General features: G+C 32.1%; 1 protein-coding gene across 1 annotated transcript in view; it reads left to right on the top strand.

Annotated features, from left to right (window-relative positions):
* LOC126879542 (uncharacterized) overlaps positions 1–24,230 on the top strand; it is a 61,171-nt gene extending 36,941 nt beyond the window's left edge. Inside the window, exon 2 of the mRNA XM_050642695.1 lies at positions 23,902–24,230. Coding sequence (XP_050498652.1) covers positions 23,902–24,171 — 270 coding nt within the window. The 3' untranslated portion in view covers positions 24,172–24,230. The remainder of the gene's footprint in view (positions 1–23,901) is intronic.
* The last annotated feature ends 273 nt before the right edge of the window (positions 24,231–24,503 follow it).

The raw sequence follows: 24,503 nt of genomic DNA, 5'->3' as shown, positions 1-24,503 counted from the left end.
TCCTCATATTAGGGGAGGAAATTATACTAAATTTGCAGTTACTCGAGCGTTATGGGGACCTATTGGATTGTGAAGAGTATGTGCTAAAATCAGAAAAAAGTTAAGTGAAGTTTTCCATGAAGTGGGGGACTTTTCATTTTTTAATTTAATTTTCCATTTGAAACAATCATTTTTCTCCGACTATAGCGCTATCTATCCATAATTCGAAAAAATGTGTCGAATAAAAGTTGCTTATTTTTACGTAAAGAATCCAAATCTGCAATAAAATTGGGGGCTCCTATTTAAGATTTTAAATTAAATCCCCCACCCCACCTCCGTGGGGGCTCGTAACACCCCACGGAGAGGGGTGGGGGTAAATTAAAAATTTTAAATACGAACCCTGCGATATTTCGCGAAATGAACATCAGATCGTAAAACTGCAAAATACACCTATTCAATATTTTTCAAAAATCTACCGAATGGCACCACACAAGACCCCAAAGAGGTAGGGTTAAAATTTTAAATAGGAGCCCCCAATTTTTATTGCAGATTTGGATCCTTGACGTAAAAATAAGCAACTTTTATTCGCAACATTTTTTCCAATTATGGGTAGATGTCGCTATAATCGAAAAACGTTTGGTGGAAATTTAAAATTAAATTAAAATTAAAAATGGAGACTCCCACACGTTATGGAAAACTTAAATTAACTTTTTTGGTATTAGGACCTACTCTTACACAATACAATAGGTCCCCATAACGCTCGAGTAACTGCAAATTTAGCATACTTTCCTCCCCTACTATGAGGATTTATTGATAAAAAAAACATGGCTAGTTGTTAAAGCACATAACTTTTTTATTTTCCAACATAAGCAAATGAATCAAGAAAGAAAATTTTAAGAAAGCCTAAGTCTACAATCGAGTATTAATTTTAATATTTTACATATGCTAGAATATTCCACAGGGTGTTCCGAACTTTAAGAAAAAAACACAGTATGATTGTAACACCCGGTATAAAATGACATTTACCTGTTTAGCAACAATATTATTACACCAATATTCTTAGCTAATAAGGCTATAACATACTAAAAGAATCACTCAAATCGGACAACAGGTTTAGGAAATTCGAGACACCAAACATGTCCCATTTTTAAGGTGTTCGGCTAATTTTGCCGGTGTGTGTATATTCAATTTGGTAGATATTTGTCTAATCAAATGTAGTTGTTTAAAACATTTGATTTTAATGTTATTGACATTATTATTAAATTTGATAGGATCTTTTTGTAAAGAAAGAAAACAATTACTTTTCAAGTTGGTTTTAGAAATGTAGTCTAAAGGTAAACTTTCTATAACTGTGTCTATGTCAACTGAAAATTTTTCAACCATTTTATTGTTAAAAGAATTGTAAATAAAAGTAAAAGTTGTACTAAAGTAGAGAATTTTAATCCGTTACACAAAAAATTCCGATTATTATTATCTCTACGAATTTATCCCTGTATTATTTTTCCCTGCTTCCTGGTATCTTAACCGCACTATGTATGCACTTAATACCTTCGCCCTCTCTCCATCTGTATTTGTAATGGAGGGAGGCAGGGCCGCCACCAGAAAAAAATTTAGGGAGGGTCAAGGTCGCTTTTCTATTCTAAAAATAGAAGTAAAAGTTGCGTTATGGGTTCTTTTTCTTTTTCATTTTATGAGAATGAGATGGAGATGCCATGGAGGGTTCCTGCGGGAAAAATGTTCCTGATTAATCTACTTTGAACTAATTTATATTTGATTCTCCCATCTCAATGTAAATAGTATGTATGAATCAGTGAACTAAATAAACTAAACGAACTACTCTTTTGTACTATTCATTTTACTGAGCGAGATTGAAAGATCGAAGTCCACGTAGTGAACTAAACTTTCCAGCTCTAATCTTAATGACAAATGAACCCTATGGTTAATAATGTTTGTTGCTTGGTACGGACTAGCCTTTTCCAAAAACTAATACAGTTTAGGTAATCTACCTATCATAAATCTTTTTTGTCAAAACAGGAAAATCCTTTTGCACTCATACCGCCGCATTAAGGCCGATGCCACATTATGCGTTTTGACCGGATGCGGTGAAAACGCATCCGTTTCCAACGCAACCGGACCGACCTGTCACACTATGCGTTTAGTCTGGTGCAGTTTGTAAGCGCGTACCGATGGCTCAAAACGCATCCGTTTCCAACGCAACCGGACCGATCTGTCACACTATGCGTTTTCACCGGATGCGGCGGAAACGCATCCGGTCAAAACGCATAATCTGACATCGGCCTAAGGTCGATGTCAGATTATGCGTTTTAACCGGATGCGTTTCGCCGCATTCGGTCAAAGGTCGAAAAGAATATATTATTAGTGTTTTTAGTAAATATATTTATTATAATTTTTGTGTCTTTGGATTTGTCTTTCTCAGGAGTAAGATAAGTATTATTAAAACATTTTATTGTATATTTATTCACCTTGTCTGTTTGTTACCGTGAATTGTCATTAGGTACGTCCGAACCGATACAGACACAGTCCTCGTAGCGTATTTGGTATAGCATTCGGTCAGGTATCGAGAGGTCTTGAGTTCGAGTCCGGAGCAATCCTATACTTTTTTTATTTTTTTGAAAGCGGTAAGCACACAATTAGTTTGGTGTTTAAAAAAAATTAAAACAAACTGTTTAAAGTATATTTATTTTTAAGAAATCATATAATATAAGTATAAATCCTTACGTACGTACAAAAGTACACACACATTTTTTTTATTTTTTTACATTGGTTTTGGTAATTATTATTAATTTGTTGCATTGTATATGTTAAGTATATTTATTTCATCCTGGGTGTTTTTATATCAATGCTTCAATGCTTCATTCTTCGTTCTGCCTCCATATTTAAAATGTAGAACCTACTGGCAATTTAATTTATAGGTTTGTCCCTTGTTCAGTGTGTAGTTAGTTGTTAATTTAAGTTTGCCACCAAAATGATCTATAATAATTAAATGACATTCGAGGATACCTTCTTTTTATTGACGAAATGCCCCTGAGGATGCTCTTGTAAGCGAAAGTATACTTGGGCAAGATTTAATTAAATTCAGTGCTCGATATCTGCCTTTTGACTTTAAAATTCATATATTTATTTCGTTGAAATTATATAATAGAAGTATAACTTCTTACGTGCGTACAGAGTACCCACACATTCTTTTTTTATGTATCTGGCTATATTTGTTGTTATCTTGCTAGTATATGTGATAGAGCAGAAGGTACTGGGTTCTTCTTGTGGTGGTAGCTAGACCAATTTCAGGGCTTTCTTATGGAGTTTTTGGTTTAAACTTTTGTTAATTGTTTGTTCGTTATAACCATTGTTTACTGCTATTTGTTTAATGATGTTCAGTTCTATCTCGAAGTTACTTTTTGACATGGGAATTTCTGTCAGTCTATGTATCATGCTATTATGGTAGGCTGTTAGTTTGTGTTGTGTAGGATAGGATGGTGAATTGTGTAGAGTTGTGTCAGTATATGGGTAGGTTTATGATATACGGAGAACTCATGTTTGTTGTGTAGTCTGGTTATTGTTACGTCTAGAAAGTTTATGGACTTATTCTGTTCTGTTTCTATTGTGAACTCAACGTTACTATGAAGTGAATTAATGTATAATAGAAATTGGTCAAGTTGCCTGTTAGTTCCTGTAAAGCATACTAGTATATCATCCACGTATCTCCACCAATATAAGAACTGTTTAAATACGTTATGTTTAGAAATTGTTGTTTCACGCTGGTTCATAAATATATCTGATAACAATGGGCTTAGAGGATTACCCATAATAAGTCCTGCACTGTTGTTTGTGTATATTTGATTATTGAATTCAAAATAGTCTTGATTTATGCAAATTTCAAGTAGGTGTAAAATTTCAGATGCAATGATCGGATTTGTACTATTATGGTTTAAAAAATTTTTAACTAAAACAAAAGTTTCTGTAGGAGGAACACTAGGAAAAAATTTTATCTGAAAAATGAAATTAGTCTGGAGCTGTTGGGCAATTGAAAATGTTGTATTTTTTAAACTAGTTCTAGTGTTTTTATTACGGTGAATTTAGGTGAAAATTTAGTGTATTCTGTAATAGTATCTGACAGTTTTTTTGAAAGTTTATAGGGCCTGTAGTTTCTTTTTATACAGCTCCGTCATATAAACTTTCAAAAAAACTGTTAATGAACAGTTTCAAATTCTGCATCTTCAAAATAAGGGCCTTAAGCTGTCTTTATTAAAATCTATGGAAATTAATAAATTGAAAAATACAGATATAATTCTGAATGACCAACTCGAGACAAACAGCTCCCCACTCCTCAACCTCTTCAGTTAAAGACTTTAAATAGGCAAACCATTGTAAACTAAATCACTTGATAAAGGCACTCTGCCGAAACAGCTGTAGTCACATAGTTGTAATAAATTTCGTGGAAGTATAGAAAACAAACGTTTTCAGTGTTTTATTGTTAGATTTTTCTAAAGTGTTACCAAAACCAGATGTAAAAAAATCTTATTTAAAAAAATTATTTTGAACCTTCCAAATAAAGGTTTTTGTATTCAATCCCGTGGGATAAAATTAAACAAATCCCAAATTATATGTATGTAATTATGTATATTATTATGTAATAGGTATAACAATAAATAATAAAAAAACTAAAGATATTATTCTACCATAAAATTAACATAAAAATGTGAACAAATAGGAAAAGAACATATTTTGAAAACTGTTGTATATATTTTAAGTCTTCCATTTTCAACAATTCTTTCATTCTTCCGTTTCTTCAAAATTATATATAAAAAAATATACAAGAAGAATGACTTTTCATGTAGTTGATCAATTCCGCAATAGGCAGCAACACTCTTCCATATTTAAATGCACGCACACTGTAATCTGTAATAGGTAATAAACCAACGTTACCAATCCAAAAAATGGTTCCAATACTGATATACACAGCGTGCCTACGCGCCGCGTCTAGAACAGTCGCGTCGCTTCTTCAAGATTTTCAGAAACGAGCTTGACGAGCTAGTCCCGAGCGATAGCGAGGTTCTTTCTGCGTTACCACTGCGAAATGTTGTAACGATACTATTTTACTATTTCAAAATATATTTCAAGATACTATTAACAAATATTTCTGTTTGTAAAAAATATAAATGGAATTATTTCATAGTAGTCATAAAATATTTATTTGCAAGGTTTTTAACTGTTACCACTGTAACAGTGGTTACATGGACGCTTCGCCAGTGCACTATGCAAATAATTGTCAGTAATAAACTGATTAAATACCTAGGACGTTGGATAAACGAGACACTAAATACGGATGAAGAAATTAAAACTCGTATAGAAATTGCAAGAGGACCATTTGTGAAACTTAGATTTATTCTGAGCAACTGTCAGCTGAATTTACAATTAAGAATGAAGTTCCTAAAATATTATGTGTATACTGTATTACTATATGGATGTGAAACCTGGATCATGAAGGTTAACATGAACAAATGAGAAGCCTTTCAGATGCGGTCATATCGTAGAATGCTCAGAATATCTTGGATTCAACGCATTTCAAACAGAGAAGTTTGAAACAGAATAGGTTAAGCCGAAGATGACTTATCAAGATGATAAAAAATAGAAAACTTGAATATCTCGGGCATATAATGAGAGGTGGCAGATACAGGATACTGCAGTTAATACTTAACGGAAAGATCGACGGAAAAATATGAAATGGTAGAAAAAAATATTCATGGCTCCGAAACCTTTTTCTGTCGACTGGCTTATCAGCAGATCAACTATTACATGCCGCGAAAGATCAAGAATGATATCGGCAAATTGTCATGGAAGCTACCCACGCCTAAAGGTATACCGCACACATCTTATGGAAAATAAAATGTCACTCAAATGAAATAAAAGTTACATGAATAGATGCGTCTTGAAATTTCAATAATTTGATACCATTGCACCAACACTAATTTTTGCTTAATTAGGGAGCTAATTGTAATTAAAGTTTATCGAAATCGCATTTCGAAGTCCATAAAACTGGCATTCATAAATAATATTAGTATATAGGCTATTTAAAACATTCTATTCACCACTAGCTTACGCCGATTCGAGGCGGTACAACTAATCAAAGTATACCTACTTTATTATCAATAATAATAGGAAAAGATAAGAGTAAGCCAATGTCTTAATCCGTCAGAAAGATTTATGGACTAAGCGAATCACAAGATCTTTTTTCTCTCTTTGACACACGTACATTCCTATTTGATTTTAGATTTATTTTTATCAATTTGCGCTCTTGTTAATCAAAATACAGAGTTGGCGCAATGGTATATAATTACTGAAATTTCAGGACACATCTATTCATGTTAATTTTACAAGAATAAAAAACAGCTAAATGCCGTAAAAATGAGTGGCGCATACAATATTCCAGCTACAAAAGATCTGATATGAATATTACTTGGCGCAAAAATATATTTTCATTTTGATGCAAAAGAAAATTCTAGTTTTATTTTAAAAGATTTTCCCATAATGTTTGCTAAATTTGAAGAAAACGCGCCACAAAAGAGTTTCAAAATTCAAACTGTATCAAATTTACTCTTTTGTGGCGCGTTTACTTCAAATTTAGCAAATATTATGGAAAAATCTTTTAAAATAAAACTAGAATTTTGTTTTGCATCAAAATGAAAATACATTTTTGCGCAACGTGATATTCATATCAGATCTTTTGTAGCTGGAATATTGTATGCGCCAGTCATTTTTACGGCATTTAGCTGTTTTTTTATTCTTGTATCAGGAGTTTTTCAAAGTTATTTATAAATTAAATGTATGAAGTTGAAGTTAAATGCAATGTTTCTCGATTACACGTTCAGCTTTATAAATAGTTGCCTTTGTCGCATTATCCCCCAAATGATCTAGTGTCCATCGAATGTACACTAGATTTTTTTTCTATCCGAAATAGATTGGAAAAAAGTATTGGGATGGCCGGTAAATTAAGTCGAATTGCCCGTTGCCAGATCAAATTTAGCGTCGTGACCACTACAACTACATTAACTATTTAGGGAATAATCGTTAATTGGATTATACCTTTGTAGCTTAATAACCTTTAAACGGCTTAACTGATATTGATCACTAAACATGAGTTTGAAACGTATTGACAAGTAATATCTGATGAATCTAAGGTCAAGTATGATAACTGAAGCTATTACAGGTGTTATTGAGCTTGAAAAACCGTTTTTCCCAAAAGAAATAGATTTGATCATGCTTATGAAACTTAAAAATTCGAATTTTCCCGGATATGAGGTATACACCGTGAGATTCGCCTAGAGTCCTTCTACAAACGCTTAGTTATTGGCACAATTCGTAGGTTGAAATTTTGAGTAATTGTCGAAAAACCAAAATTTTCAAAGTTTAGTTTTTCAGCTTTTCGGCTATACTGAGCTGTCTGTATGTCTGATTCTGGCGGCTTAAACATCATTTGAAAGCTTAACTCAATGCTATTGATTTGGTGTATTTGCGCTTCTCTTGTCTCTTCTGGAACCGAAGATATATCCCCCAAAAAAATATGACGTTTTGTACCTACCAAGTCCTATAGCTGGCTTATGGATGGTCAAAAGTCACAAACTACATCGGTTCTGAATCGGCCCTGACCCCCTCTTCAAACACAGAAAAAAAAATTTAGATCGGTTTAACTTTTCCACATACATACTGTTATGCTCTACTTTGAATATTTATTTAGATTGATTGGTAAATTCTTAATTCAATTAATTATTCAATTACTTTAATCACTTCCTATGTAAAACAAAAGTTAAATTCATATTAATATTCCAATAAATTTTATTCTCAGGGCTAATTCTGTATTTGATACAATACCTATGATTTGTGGCTTCTAGTATTTTTAGTTGCTTACTTCTTTCAGGATGGAAACAGGGAAATTAAAAACATTCAATATTATATAAATGTAATATATTATTCATTTACCAAATAAGCCGTGTACGTATGATTTAAAAATACTAAATTGTTGCAAACTAACTTTGTTGCAACAATTTCTTACTTAATAAATCAAACTTTAATTCTGATATATCTTTGTTTTAAGAAAAAATTTCTTTAAATAAATTATTATTTTCTCATATAAAATTTAATAAATTTTATTTTATTTATTTGAATTGAATTCTTAAATTTGAAATGACTAACTGCGTTATAGTAATGTTTAATAAAAACATAAGCAAATATGTTTCTGATATAAACAAATTCTCTCCCTTCCGACAAATTATTTAACTAATCTTTTTGTTTCTTCACTTCCTCCTTTTCCGAAATGCGTGGTTCTCTATTCTCCCAAGGTACTCTCTGGATGTTGCGAAAAGGTCCTTCTCGTCCAAACTGCTTCCAAAACAACACACAGGAACTTGCTCGAATTCTCTTACTAAATTTTCTCCTTGCTCGATATCTTGTGCAAATAGATATCAATCAGCTACTCGTTCTAGACAAAACAAAGGAATCTCCCTTGGACCAGGAAAAACTAACTTTTCAACCGGTCGACAATTCTGTTTCAACTTGATTCTGCTCGCCAAGGCCGATCACAACACTATACACAGATCTCCCACTTTTGTAAACTCGACTGCTCTCTTTAGATATCCATTATACAGTGACCCTCTCTTCTCTCGCAAATTCAGACTCCAACTTTCTTATCCCTTCTACCGACCTTTTCTACCCAATCAAAAACAAGCCTCTCTTAAAACCTTCCATACCACATTTCTCAAGAAACAAATATTTTTCTATATAACTTTCCAATTTGTCAAATTTTAAGAAATATCATAATTAGATTTTTTCTACATACTACTTTCACTTCTAAAAACTAAAACAAAGTGTTTACAATCATCAAACCTTCCCGGAAACATATTCAAAACATTATTGTTCTCGCCAAAACGATATGTCCACTTTCTAAACCCGAAATTGTTTGTTAGTGTACCAATTCATTTCGTAGAATCATTATCACTAATCGTTTTAACTTTCCCGAAACGCTGTCTAACAGCTAAATTAGATTGCGATGAGAATCTATGATCTAATGGTCTTTGATATAAATTTATTTTTTTTTAAATGATGAACTATAATTTTTTTTGAATTTTAACAAAAAAAATTCTACAACAATATATACCGAAAGATATTTTCCTTTTTTTAAATAAAAATTGAGTCATATTTCTGAGCTCGGTAACTTTTGAATGATATAACCGATTTTCAAAATTAGACATGCGTTAGAAAGTTAATGATCAGTACTATCAGAAGCAGCAAATGTCGTAGTTAAATTTTTGAAGTTTTTGGGAGTTTTGGGGACAAGAACGAAAAACAGACCCTAAATAGGAAGGGCCGTAAAATACACACCCGTGGACCAAAATGGATGGTTGACATATGAATGGGTGAGTCTTTTCCTGAACATTAAGATGAGAGTTGGCCCAATTTTCAATTCAGTCAGATTTAGAGAATCGAAAATTTCGTGTATATATAGTGTCGCGTGTAGGGGAGTGTGGATGTGCGCCACTGGCGAGAACTGCCGTTCTCTGGTAAAATTTCATTTGAATGACATTAAATTTTCCATAAGATGTGTGCGGTATCCTTTGGCACGGTACGTAAGGAAAAAGCTAAAGTCAATATCTCGGTAATCCGAGCTCGACGGCACTTTTAACACATGGCACTTAACAATTTTTTTATTAGTAATTTGTTCAGCACTTTTGGATTTATCAAACATACAGGTTATTAGAATTAAATACAGAAGAGTGGAGGGGAAAGTACAAATAGAAGGCAGATCACAGATTACGGATAGACGACATTGTACCTGATTGTACCTATACGCTGTGAGCTCGTACGTAGAAGGGATATTTACAAATTCGCGAGCGCCAGTAGTGGCAAGTCTGTAAACGTTTACCGGAAATTTGACATAAATGTCAAAGTGATTAATTTAAAATTAAAATTAAAAACATTAATTATAAAAAATATTAGTTGGTCAAAGCTGTTGTATATAATTTTACCTTAAATATACTTACGTTTTAAATACTGAATTTAAGTTTTTTTAATGTTCCGTAATATGTAATTATAAATTATTGTATTAATCTTGGCGCCATCTACACGATAATAATTGTGAAAGTATCCGAAGTAAGAAATTCATATTTTATCAATAGAACGTCAAAATGTTTAGCAAAATCTTTAAAAAATCGATTACAATTTAATTACTTTTTCACGTTGTAAATATTAAGCGATAACAATTAAATAATAAATTTAAAAATTACCGGTAAAAGTTGAATTAGTAATCCGCCAGGAGCGACACCAGCGAAGCTCAGAGCGTATACATACACTCGGCTAAATGTGTACATTAAAAATGCTTAAAACACGTAGACATGCATAATGTATACCTGTTTTGCATCCAAAAATGTTGCTATCGATTTTGGTTTGTTTGTATTTTAGGGGTGCTTTTATTTTTTTACGATTTGCTGTTTTCTGGTTAGTAATATTCATCCTGATGGCGTTCAGTAATCATCAAAAATTTTTGATGAGGGATACGACAGCTTTAAAATTGTGCTACAAATGCGGCCTATTTTTATCGGTTTGTCCTGCAAAGTCAAAACTTTTAAGATACCTTCTGCAAACTATATTACCAGCAGTACTAGTTAGTATATACCTAGCAATATATATGTATTATTTTTTTACTGAGGATATGGAACTATCATTCATACTTATTTCGGTATACGCTGCATCATCCGCAATTTTTTTTATTTCCAGCACTCTTTACGGTGTAATTGCAAACAGAAATCGGTGGAATTCGATTTTTAGTTCGCTTCAACTTTTAGATAATTTACTGGGACCTTGCTTTGTTAAAAAATGGGAAATATTTTTAAAAGTTCTAATTTTGCTGGTCCTACTTGCAATCCCTCTATTTAATATAATAAAAGAATTTAGTATATCGATAATAATTCCAGCATTTATAATAAACTTGCAAATAGTAACCGTCGTTATTTTAATAGCAGAAATCTGCTTTATCGTCCAGAAGAGACTAAAAATAATTTCAATGGGGACGAAAATGTTTTGTAAGTCCGGTTATACCAACCTAAACATTCTAGAAACACAATATGCTATTATAAAAGATTCTTATACAGCTATTTTCTTACTGTTTTCAAATGTGAATGAGATTTTTAGTTCACAGTTGATATCGATTATTTCAGTTCTAGTAGTATCAGCTCTTTGTAACATAGATGGTTTTTATAGGAATAGTAATTGGCTAGCTCGTCGCAATTTGATGGGGTTGACTCTGGATACAGTAAGTAGTAAAATTATTAATTAGACATTCATAAATATTTTTCACTGGTATTTCAGTTAACTGGTACTTAGAAAGCTGTTAGAAATGAGGGTTGGTGGTAGAGTATGATGGTAGAAGTACTCCTTCATCAATATACAGTATCCGCCAAAACAACCCAGCAAACAGACCGACGTGTTAATTACGTGAATTTTGGGTACATTTGTCACCAATATACGTAAATTGCTTACGTGAATTTCACGTGAAAATTTAGTTAGAATGTCACATTGAAAATACGTCTTTAAATTACGTGAATAACTCGTCTTCAATTGACGTGTTATTTACCTTAAATAGCAATAAGATATTTTGGGAAATTCACGTTGCAAATACGTGTTGATTAACGTATCTTTTAGGGAATGTATATATTAGTATTCACGTGAAAGATACGTCCTCGGTTCACGTAAATAATTCGACCTTAATTAATTTATGAATCACGTAAATATTATCCTCATATGATTATTAACAATGTATTATCCTCAAAGTATTAACAATGTATTTATTTAGTAGAATTTAGAGACTTTAAAACATTTGCCTTGTAAAATTATTATACAAGATAATGAACCAAAAATGGTACCGACCTAAAGACACATTAAAAAATTTGCCAACACAAACACAAAACATAACACAGGTCACTTTTTATTTCTAGGAGGACACTTCGACACTTTCTTGTTTTTTCTAATTGCGTCAGCGGCGGCACTTCCACCCTAGAGCAGTGAGGTAAACGTTAATACGAAAGATATTTTTATAAATAAACCCGCCTAAAATAAAACGAAGGAAATAAAGCTCTTCACGTTTCACTTTCACTTTTTGTTGTGAGAAATGTGAGAAGCTGATATTAGAGGTTATGATCATCGATTTTAAAAATCGATTATTTTTAAATTACAGTTAAACTATTCTACTTACTTTAAATTAGTATTACGTATTTTCTTTTTGTTTTTAAATTTCTTCTACTATTAACTAATTGGTCTTACTAAAAATCTATTTCAATACCAGAATATAAAAAATAATCCTATCGAAACGTATCTATTATTCGATAAATCGATTAATTTAGTTTTGGAACCAACTATGCTAATCACGTACCGTGGTCACGTGATAGTATTTAAAGGAGGAGAAAGGCTTGGTAGTACGTCATCACCGCGCGCGATTTGAAAATTAGACTCAACATCATTTTAGCTCCTGTGGTATTTTTAAAGAAAGAAATAGCAAAAATAGCGTCAAATCAAGGTTCGATTGAAATAGTTATGCTAAATAATTTTAAATGCGAAATCATAAACTTTTTGTTTAAATATTGGTATTATTTACATTACTTTTACGTGAAATACATCTAATTTTTCGACGTCCATAAAATACAGTGAGTACAATTCAAGCGATACGTATTTAACCAACACCGTTGTAAAATTTTGTTTTCCAAAATATTTCTCAAAATTTAACCAAAGGAAGTTATTTCTGTTTCGTGATTATTATGTGAAATAAACGTACCTTTGCGATGTAACCGACATTCACACCTATTATAAAAAACGTGTACTATATTCGTCATTATGATTTTATATTATTCTAATCAACACATGTATAAAGAAAGCACTAATATATAGGTCAATGATTTGGCACTGAAATACGTTTTTTTCCCGTCATAAATCACCGAGTTACGTATTCGTTGAAATTTGCCGTAAATTTAACGTAATCATCACGTAACTGGGCTCAAACCTGTTTGCTGGGAAACGGCACTGCTTTATTAAGCTTTATTAAAAATGAAAAATTAATTATTTTTGGAGAATTGTTTCTGGAAACGTTCCGGGGAGAAGATCAAGAGGACGATTACCAATTAGATGGTCCGACCAAATAAAGAATTCAGCTGGAAACTCATTCTGCGAAGCTCTTAGAGCAGCTGAAGATAGAGACCAATGGAGAAACATTGTTAGGAATATTGGAAGAAATCACGATCCTCAGTAATGGGGAAACGACAGGAGAGAGTCAATATTTCTGAAACTATACTTTAGCGTAAACAATGTTCCATAAAAAAATGTTCTACACAAAATTTAAAACAAAAAAGGTTCTATACATAAGTGTAATAAAATCAATGGTTCCAAAGTTACGGAGGGTGAAATGTGGAGGTTTTCGATACTTTTTAAAATTTTTGGGCAATTGATGATGATTTTGGGTGGTGAGGTTGACGTTTCTTCAAGGGCTTATCACTAACATACCATCGGCCACTGAAATAGCAAATTTGATGTATAAAACACAATCTTGTTGAAGAAAATCAGTAGGAAATTGAATATAACTTTAAAAATTGTAATTTTTCAATTTTTTTCATATTAAATTGTTTATAACTCGGAAACGATTAATTTCAGAGGAAAATTACGAAAAAACTTGTTTGTTCCCAATGGTCCAAAGAACCTAAAATAATGTCTACCTGGGCCAAAAAAATTGATTTTTATAATTTGTTAAAAAAATTTTTCTTAATAAATGTAGCAATAACTCCGAAATTATGGCATTTAGGTATGGGGAATATAACATGAAAAATAATCAGTATTTCTTATGGACTTCAAAACGCAAAAAATATACAGGGTGTTCCATTTGAAATAAGAAAGTTCATTAAATTTCCAGAAAAACGGAAGATTTGACAACAATGTAATTATCACTATAATATCGACCGCATTAGAAGATCCTCACAAACTAAAACTTATAAGAATCGTTCTAGCGGTTTCCGAGATATTACAGTGTTTCCATAATTTGTCGCTATCCTGTATAAAGGCGGGTTGACATTACTAGTGAATAACGAACGTAGCTCACGCTTACGTATTTTGCCAGTGCTATTGCTAGATATTTTATTATCTATTTTAAAACTCGAGCAGTACATTTGTATCTATGCATTGCATTAATACAAATGTACTGCTCGAGTTTGAAAATAGACAATAAAAGATCTAATACCAGCACGGGCAAAATACGTAAGCGTGAGCCACGTTCGTTATTCATTAGTAATGTCAACCCGCCTTAATGTATTAGGTATATAGTATTCAAAAAACCCATTTGTAACCTGCCTGCTTAATTGTCCCGAACATGGTATAATTTTGCCTTATTTCACTGGCGTATCACGAGAATTTTGGATAAGTACATCGTCATGTTGACTGAATAATATGTTAAGTAAAAATGTTAAATATACAAATAGACCAGGGTAATAAGACAAAAATATACCCTGTTCGTGACACTTCAACAGCCAGGGTACTCAAGCGTTTTTTCGACAGGTAATACTTATAAGAACAAATTCTAACTATTTCCTGCGTAGGATCTGGCGGTCATTTTTATTTATAATCAATTTAGTATCAAAAAGCTTCCTTTCTCCTTTTTTTTTCAAATTAATGGAAAACAGTAAGAACTATGGTTTTCTTAGTACAAATATCTTCGAGAGAATGAAAAAAGCTTTTTCCACCTACTTCTATCGAAAGTATACTTTTCCGGACCTGATTACCTCCCTAGGGAGGAATAGTATATTACTTTATGAGGCGGAGAAGCATGACTTTTCTTGATGCGCTCGATATGCGCCTCACTTCGTTCGGCGCGTAATAGAGGGCAAGTCAAGAAAAGTCGCTTCTTTGCCGAATAAAGTATACTATTTTTTCTTCAAACGTAGCAATTTTCAACCATAAATAGTACAATTCATACGCTATTTTTACTCGAAATTAACTGTGACAACTATCAAAGTCGTCTAGATGTTAGAAATTAAAATAATTAAGTCGTCAGTGGGATTTGCGTCTCCCTGGTTACAGTTGTTTGACAGTTGTCTAGTTATTTAAATTTAAACGATGCAAGCGCATACACGGGTCACTCTTTACGACGAACTTCAGCAACACTTTTAATTGATGGAGGCGGAAATCTAGAATGCCTCAAACGACATGGGGGCTGGAAATCAAGCACGGTTGCCGAAGGATATATAGAGGATTCAATAAGAAATAAGAACGATAATGCTCAAAAAATTTTAAACCCTCATGATTCGCCAACATCGGGAATGATTGCTGAAAGTTGTGCTCGACCATCAGTATCATCAACAATTACCAATGCGTATCAAGAGTCGGGAACATTCTTGCACGGTTTCAATTTTGAAAATGCCTCATTAACTAATTGTACTTTTAATATTACTATAAATAAAAATGATGTTTAATTGTTGTTAATGACATTTGTACTGTTGCTTTGTGACATGTTTCATATTGTTGCCATGACAACATTTTTCCCTCCGCCGTAAAGAAATGGGAAAAAAAACTGCTGCTAGCGGAGACATCAAATTTTGACAGGATCAAGTTAGATAAGTAATGTAATCATTATTTGACGTTTGAAGAAAAAATATTTTCTCTTCAAACGTCAAATAATGATGACATTACTTATCTAACTTGATCCTGCCAAAGTTTGATGCCTCCGCCGGGAGCAGTTTTTTTTTCCATTTCTTTACGGCGGAGGGAAAAATGTTGTCATGGCAACAATATGAAACATGTCACAAAGCAACAATACAAATGTCATTAACAACAATTAAACATCATTTTTATTTATAGTAATATTAAAAGTACAATTAGTTAATGAGGCATTTTCAAAATTGAAACCGTGCAAAAATGTTCCGACTCTTGATACGCATTGGTAATTGTTGATGATACTGATGGTCGAGCACAACTTTCAGCAACCATTCCCGATGTTGGCGAATCATGAGGGTTTAAAATTTTTTGAGCATGAATTGTACTATTTATGGTTGAAAATTGCTACGTTTGAAGAAAAAATAGTATACTTTATTCGGCAAAGAAGCGACTTTTCCTGACTTGCCCTCTATTACGCGCCTCACTTCGTTCGGCGCGTAATATCGGGCGCGTCAAGAAAAGTCATGCTTCTCCGCCTCATAAAGTAGTATACTATTTCCTCCCTAGGGACGAAAAGTAAAAGTGACGTCATAGTATTTCATTCATGAAATATAACTTACTGACGCCCTGTAAAATATCTATTTTCTATTACGTAAGTATCTATACATTTTAACGTTTATTTATAAAACACCCTGTATTTTGCAGAATGGTAAAAAATAGTAAATTATTATTTTGATTTATCAATGTTTACATTAATAATTTGACTTATATTTGACAGCTGACAGTTATATTGTACCTACTTGTTAATTTTACTTCTAATAAATTTTGTTGGTTAGTTACATAAATAATTTAAGTAAAAATTAAAAAATGACTTGTTATTTGAGGAAAGTGGAAAAATCATATGTATAACATGGGAGTAAAGTGCCTTTTCCTCCCTTGAATGATTACTGCCCTCCGCTACGCGTCGTACAGTAAACTTCATTCTCGGGAGGAAAAGTAGCACTTTCCTCCCTTGTTATACAAATAGCTATAAAGTGGCGTACTACAAAGTTTAATACACTCATGTATTGTTAATACAATTGCGAAAAAAGGTCGAAATTTAAAAAAAAATAATTTCGCAATAAATATTGTAAAAATAGGTATAGGGCTTTGAAATTTTTGTCAAATGAGGGTTCTTTGGTGCTTAATATGTGACAAAAATTTCAAAGCGATTCATTCAATTGTTTAAATTTAATTCAAATTGTTTATCCCACAGAGCTTTTCTTTGCAATAACATAAGTCAGAAAAAAATAATGTTAGAACCATTATATAGGTCTCAAATGAAAGAGCATGAACTAAACTTTCAAATTGGTTTAAAAATGTGAACAAAAAAGGCATATATTAGTAATAAATAATTGCGCAAAAGTATCGCCAATTTTTCTTTTTTTGAATCCTTTAAACTTTTTAAATAACTTTTTCCAAAAAAATCTATTTTTTACCGATTTGTAGATGCTTAACTACCAAGTAATAAATATATAATATAATAACTAAAAATTGTAATATATATATATATATATAATTTATTATATAAAAAAATAAAAAGTTTATAAGGATAAATAGGATAACTCATGCTCTTTCATTTGACACATGTAAAATGGTTCTAATATTATTTTTTCTGACTTATGTTATTGCAAAAATAGCTCTCTGGGATAAACAATTTGAATAAAATTTAAACAGTTAAATGAATCGCTTTGTAAATTTTGTCACATAATAAGCACCAAAGGGCCCTCATTTTACAAAAATTTCAACGCTCTATACTCATTTTTACAATAGTTATTTTCTTTTTTTGAAATTTCGACCTTTTTTCTCAATTATATTAACAATAAATGAGTGTATTAAACTTTGTAATACGTCATTTTAAATCTTTTTCTATTCCCTCGAAGATGTTTGCTCTAAGAAAACCATAACTCATACTGTTTTCCATTAATTTGCAAAAAAAGAGGAAAAAAGATCTTTTTTGACACTAAATTGTTTATAAATAAAAATGGCTGCCAGATCCTACGCAGGAAATAGTTACAATTTGTTCTTACAGGTATTACCTGTCGAAAAAACGCTTTAGTACCCTGGCTGTTGAAGTGTCATGGAAAAAACCTTATTATCCTGGAATAAAAGTTTCATTGTTTGAAATCCTAAATTGGTTGATATCGATTTTGGTTTGTTTGTATTTTAGGCATGCTCTTTATCTTTTACGATGTTTTGTTTTATGGTTAGTAATAATCATCGTGACGTTCAGTAATCATCAAAAAATATTGATGAGAGATACGACAGTTTTAAAATGGTGTTACAAATGCAGATCTATTTTTATCGATTTGTCCTGTTAGGTCAAAGCGTCTAGGATGCCTGTTGCAACCTATACTACCAGCAGCTATGTTTGGTATAAGTCTAATGATGTATATATTTTTTCTTTTTGATAAGAGGCCGAAACAACCAGTCATGCTTATTTCCATATACAAAGGATTTGTCGACGTTTTTACGGTCAGCACGTTGTACGGTGTAATTGCAAACATACAACGTTGGAATACGATTTTTGATTCGCTTCAGATTTTTGATAATTTGCTGGGACCTGAATTTGTTAAAAAATTGGACATTTTTTTAAAAATTCTAATTTTGCTGATCCTACTTGGAACTAACAGTAACAGTATCACCTACCTTGGTTGTAATCTAAATGAGAACTGAGACATGAGCAAAGAAATTAGAATACGTATAGAGAAGGCCAGAGCTGCATTCTTTAAGATAAAGAAACTTTTATGTGGAAACAACATTACTTTGAATCTTAAAATTAGATTAGTGAGATGTTATGTGTTCTCTTCTCTTTTGTACGGTGTCGAAGGTTGGACTTTAACAGATACTCTTCTCAAGAAATTGGAAGCCTTTGAAATTTGGGTATACCGAAGAATCCTACGAATAAGTTGGGTGGATAGAGTTCGTAACGAAGTTGTTTTGCACCGGATGGGAAAAGTCATAAAAGTCGTCAGAACAGTTAAAAATCGAAAACTTGAATATTTTGGCCATGTTATGCGACACCCAGAGAGATATAATATACTCCATTTAATAATACAAGGCAAGGTAGACGGAAGAAGAGGGCCAGGTCGAAGAAGAACGTCATGGCTTAAAAACCTGAGAGAATGGTATAACAGATCCTCTGCATCCCTTTTCCGAGCTGCCGTTAACAAAATTACTATAGCCAATTTGATAGCCAACGTTCGATAATCGAGCACGGCACATGAAGAAGAAGAAGGCTTGGAACTTCTGTCTTCCATATACTAGAAACATATTTTTCTGCATCAAGGACTGTAATATTTGTAATTGACCTGCAAATGATAGTCATTATTATGTTTGTTGAAGAAGTCTGCTTTGTTGGCAGGAAAAAACTAAAAATTATTGCAATCAGGACAAAAATGTTTTGTAAGTCCCGTTATATCAACCCAGATGTAATAAAAAACAATATGTGATTATGAAAGATTCTTATGCAGTTATTTTTTTAGTATTCTCAAATATAAATGCGATTTTTAGTACACAGTTGATAGTGATGATTTTAATTATGATAGAACAAGCTCTTTTTAGTATCGATGGTCTTTATAGTAGTAACTATAGGATAGATAATTACAGTTTGCAGATGGTGATTAAGATTGTAGTAAGTTGTAAAACTATTTTTATTATGGTATGGGAGCCCAAGCGGGGACTTTGCAGTTATTCGAGCGCGTCAGATTATCATATGGTGAGGAACCTGGTACCCTGCAGATGTACCTCTACCATATATTGGCTCTAAACACAGGGAAGTTCGTTAAGGGGGGCCCGAAAAAAAATCTATCCTCAAAAATACTCGACATTGTCAGATTAAGATAAGGTAAGTTAAGTACATGTAAAAGAGTGTATATTTAAAAAATCTGACGGTTTGAGCGGGGCATAAGGAAATGGGTGAGTCAAAAGGTTTCACAAATAAAAGCGAATATTTCGCGAAATAAACGTCAGATCGAAAAACTAAAAAAAAAATCTTTAATATTCTTCAAAAATCTAGCGAATGATACTAAACATGACCCCTCACGGAGAGGGGTGGGGGGTAAATTTAAAATTTTAAATACACACCCCACGATATTTCGCAAAATGAACATCAGATCGAAAAACTGCAAAATACAGTTACAGAATGTTTTTGAAAAATCTATCGCATTGTATCAAACACGACCCCCCACGGACGTGGTGTGATGGGTTACTTTAAAATATTAAATGGGACCCCAAATTTTTATTACAGATTTGGATTCTTTACGTAAAAATGAGCAACTTTTATTCAAGATATTTCTTCGAATTATGGATAGATGGCGCTATAATCGGAAAAAGCGATTATTGGAAATGGAAAATTAAATTAAAAAATGGAAAGTTCCTACCAAAACGGAAAACTTTACTACACTTTTTTTGGTTTTAGGGCCTAATAATCACAACCCAATAGGCCCCCATAACGCTCGAGTGGCTGCAAATTTAGCATATTTTGCTTCCCTCCCATTAGATTTTAGTAATATTTTTAAATTATAGTTTTTATTTGTAAAGACCCGTTTGTTCATACCGTAATTGAAAACAAACTTGATACAAAATTGAAACAATTGCGGAAAAATATGGCGTTAAGCTTTTGAGACTGCCGCCTTACCATTTCGAGCTGAACCCGATTGAGATGGTGTGGAGTCAAGTGAAAAGAGGATGTGTGTTTAGTGTGCAAGAAATATAATATACGTTATATTAATATAATATAACTTATTATGTGTGTACGGAAGGTACGCATGCATGCTATTGGCTTAAAACTGATGATGGATTACCAGTTAATGCGAAAACATTTTGTTTTGTGATGAAACCCTTATTGGGGTCTTTTAAATATACCTTTTACAAAGGATCTTGTATTTTTTGTGATTTATGGTCTACAGCCAGCTACAGGAATTTTATTTTCCTCGTAGATTTTTATAAAGTCTTGACTACTGACGTAGATGTTTCAGAACCTAGACTTTGATAATTGCGGTATGTCATACCTATGCCTATTCGCCTTTGTTTTCAATATGAATTTATCTTATATATCACTTAATCCATTCTTTCACGGTTTTTGCTCTAGATTTTAAAGAACCGCTTGGATTGACATGAAATTCAGCATGCGTATAGCTTACAGGTCAAAGAAAAAAAGTGATATTGTGCCGATGTGTGCTTTTGCCCTGGGGGTGTCTTTCACCCCCTCTTGGAGGGTGAAAAAATATATGTCCAAAATAAGTGCGGAAATTGGTAAACTGACTAATTTTAGGTAACTTTTGTTCTATAGAGCTTTTTCGCCAAGTCAACACTTTTCGAGTTATTTGCGAGTGAATATGTTCATTTTTCAACAAAACAACCACATTTTTAGAGGGCTTTTCGCAAATAACTCAAGAAGTAAGTATTTTTTCGAAAAAACCGTTCTTAGCAAAAATATAGCCTATAAAAAAGTAAAAAAGATGGTGTACGCTTTAGGTCTCTGGATCTCGTAGAACCAGAGTTTTAATCAATGAAAAATAGATTCATATTCACCAAATTTCAAATGGAATATTTCGACGAGAAATATCCAAAAAATTAAGCACTTTTTGGGGAAAACCCATTATACTTTTTTTAAAATGTTTAAAAATGGCTTTATTTCTGTTTTTACAAAAAGTTTCTAGCATTAAATTTAAGCAAGTTACGCTCAAAATAAAGTTGGTCCCTTTTGTTTTTGCAAAAAAAAAATCGGGAAGACCAACCCGTAATTAGCATCTTAAATGAAATTAATCGTTACCGCTCCACAACTTATTTTATTTATGTTGTGTTTATATGATCTGTAAGTTTCATCGATTCAAAGTGCTTATTTTTGAAAAAATTTGATTTCAAAGTAAAAATTTTAAAAATTTAAATTTTGAAAAATATGCTTTTTTTCAAAATAACTTAAAAATTGTTAGAGATACCAAAAGTCTCGAAAAATAAAAAAAAGTCAGATTTGCTTTTCTGGATATCACGTATTTTTTTGTTTTTCTGTTAGACAAAAAGAAATTGATTAAGATTTGGTGTTTCTAAATTTGCATACATTCGTGATCAGTGACTCGTTCAACCCCTTTTAACTACAGCCCTTTCAATAATAAGGACTTTGAACCGATGAAACTTACAGATCATATAAACAATATATACACGAGTCAAGAATCTTGTGAAGTCGTAACGATTAAGTTCATTTAAGATACTAATTAGGGGGTGATTTTCTCGATTTTTTTCGAAAACCAAAAGGGAGTAACTTTATTTTGAGCGTAACTTGTTTAATTTTGATGCTAGAATTTTTTTTTTATAAAACGAAAATGAAGCTTTTTTTAAACACTTTAAATAAGTTGTAATGAGTTTCCCCCGAAATGTGCTTCATTTTTGGTTATTTCACGTTAAAGTTTTCCATTTGGAATTTGACGAATATGAACCTATTTTTCATTAGCTACAACTCCGATTCTGCTAGGTGTAGAGACGTGATGTATACACCATTTTTTTTTAAATTTTACAGGCTATAATTTGATATGAATGTTTTTTCGACAAAATACTTACTATTTGAGTTATTTGCGAAAAACCGTCTAAAAGCGTGGTTAATTATTTATATGGGAAATAAGCCACAACTAAAATGAAAAAAATAATTTTATTAACGTTTCGACGCCCAAATCGGGTGCCTTTGTCAAAATACAAAATATTACTAAAATAAAGAAAAGAGTTGTTGCTAAGCAAAAAAATTCTTCTAATAATTTATTTAATCTCACTCATTTATATTGGCAATTCAGACATATATTATACATTTTAAAGTAGAAGACTTTAAAATGATATTGCCAATATTTATGAGTTGCGTTCCTGGGACGACTTACTGAAAGATAGTTCATTCGATTACATGAAATCAACCCCAACTCAAGAATATCCGTCATAAAAAATTATAACATGTGATCTGTCTTTAAAAAGACAACCAAATGCAACGACAGTAAAATTCTTGCGTTAGAGACTTCATAGTAAATCACAAGGGAAAACCAGGAAAAACCCTGCGATACTATCCCGACTTCGTAAGTATTTAGTCTTACATTAATTTACTCTCAAAAAATAATACCAAATTCTGACTTGTAACATGTTTAAATTATAAATAATATTAATAATACTACATATATATAAGTAATACTAAAATATAAAATATGTACTAGCTCATATGGCTTATTTCCCATATAAATAATTAATCATAAAAATGCCACAAGGAAATAGCTTCAGAACAACAAAAAGCGTGGTTATTTTGTTGAAAAAATGAACATATTCACTGCCAAATAACTCGAAAAGTATTGACTTAATGAAAAAACTCTATAGGACAAAAGTTACTTAAAATTTGCCAGTTTATCCATTTCCTGTCTTTCTTTGGACGAATATTTTTTCACCCCCAATAGGGGGTGAAAATCACCGCCATGGCAAAAGCACATATCGGCACAATATCACTTTTTTTCTTTGACTTGTTAGCTATGTGTTTGCCAAATTTCATGTCAATCCAAGCGGTTCTTTAAAATTTAGAGGTTTTTCAATATTTTACCGTTAAACAACGGACTAACAGTATTTACTTTTTACATCAACTACGAAATAATTCTTCACACTGTTGCAAAATAAAATACTGCTTCAAATAAAATATTATATAAAATGCATACTATTAAAAAATGGTAGAGGTTTTTACAAAATCTTTAAAACCGGATTACTAGACAAATTTGAGCCTTAGTAACTAAAAAATAGTAACATAACGTTGAAAGCGGTTGAAAGTAGTACGACTGAATGAACTTGATGCCATACTAATAGCGAAAGAATGCACTACACTGCTTTTAACTATAGAAACGTAAAACGTAAACGCTGACATGCGTTACGTAATACCGCAAGAAATATTTACGTCAACGTAGCTCAAAGACTAACCATACTAAAACTGCAGCCGTTGTGAGCAGCTACAATTATTACACAGCACTTGAATCTGGATAGTTGGTGTTCTAGAAATCTTTTATACATCACGTTTTACAACAAAATATATTTTCGGCGCGGTATGGTATACCGCATGTCAGTAGTTCAGGGATAATTAACTGTAATTTGTAAATTTTCACAAGCATACCTCTTATACATTCATTGAATACTCATACAATATTATTCTATAATTATTTACTATTTGGTTTGTTGTAGATATTCGTTTTGGCTGTAACTTTAGCTGGTGATAGCATCGACGTTGCAGGACAAGTTCTAATTAAACATTTCAATATACTGAAATCAGAAGTATCTGATGTTTTGATTAGCAAGTATATAAAAGAGCTCTCTGTGGTTTTCGTGGAACTTAGACCTCAACTATCAGTTCCAGGATACTTTGACATAAATAGACGATTGCTACCGATGATTTTTTCTACGATTTCCACATATGCTATCATCTATATTCAAATATATTATGACAAAAGCTAAACAAAATCAAACAAGAATTATTTAACATTGTTTTAAAAGATTCTTTTAATAAAGTTTATATTCAAGCACGATAAATTTTTTATTTACAGAATTCAAGGTGTATGTTTTTCAAATCATTACATTACCAAAGAACAGCAGTTCCCGCCAGTAGCGCACACCCGCACCCCTCTACACAAGACACTATAATGTATACACGATATTTTCGATTTTCTAAATCTGACTGAATTGAAAATTGGGCCAACTGCCAACTTAAAGTTCAGAAAAATACTCACCCATTGATATGTCAACCATTCATTTTTTTCCAAGGGTGTGGATTTTACGGCCCTTCCTAT

This window comes from Diabrotica virgifera, chromosome 2, assembly GCF_917563875.1.
Source record: "Diabrotica virgifera virgifera chromosome 2, PGI_DIABVI_V3a".
Taxonomy (NCBI): domain Eukaryota; kingdom Metazoa; phylum Arthropoda; class Insecta; order Coleoptera; family Chrysomelidae; genus Diabrotica; species Diabrotica virgifera.
The sequence above is the reverse complement of the archived record's forward strand: the minus strand, read 5'-3'. Positions and strand labels throughout refer to the sequence as shown.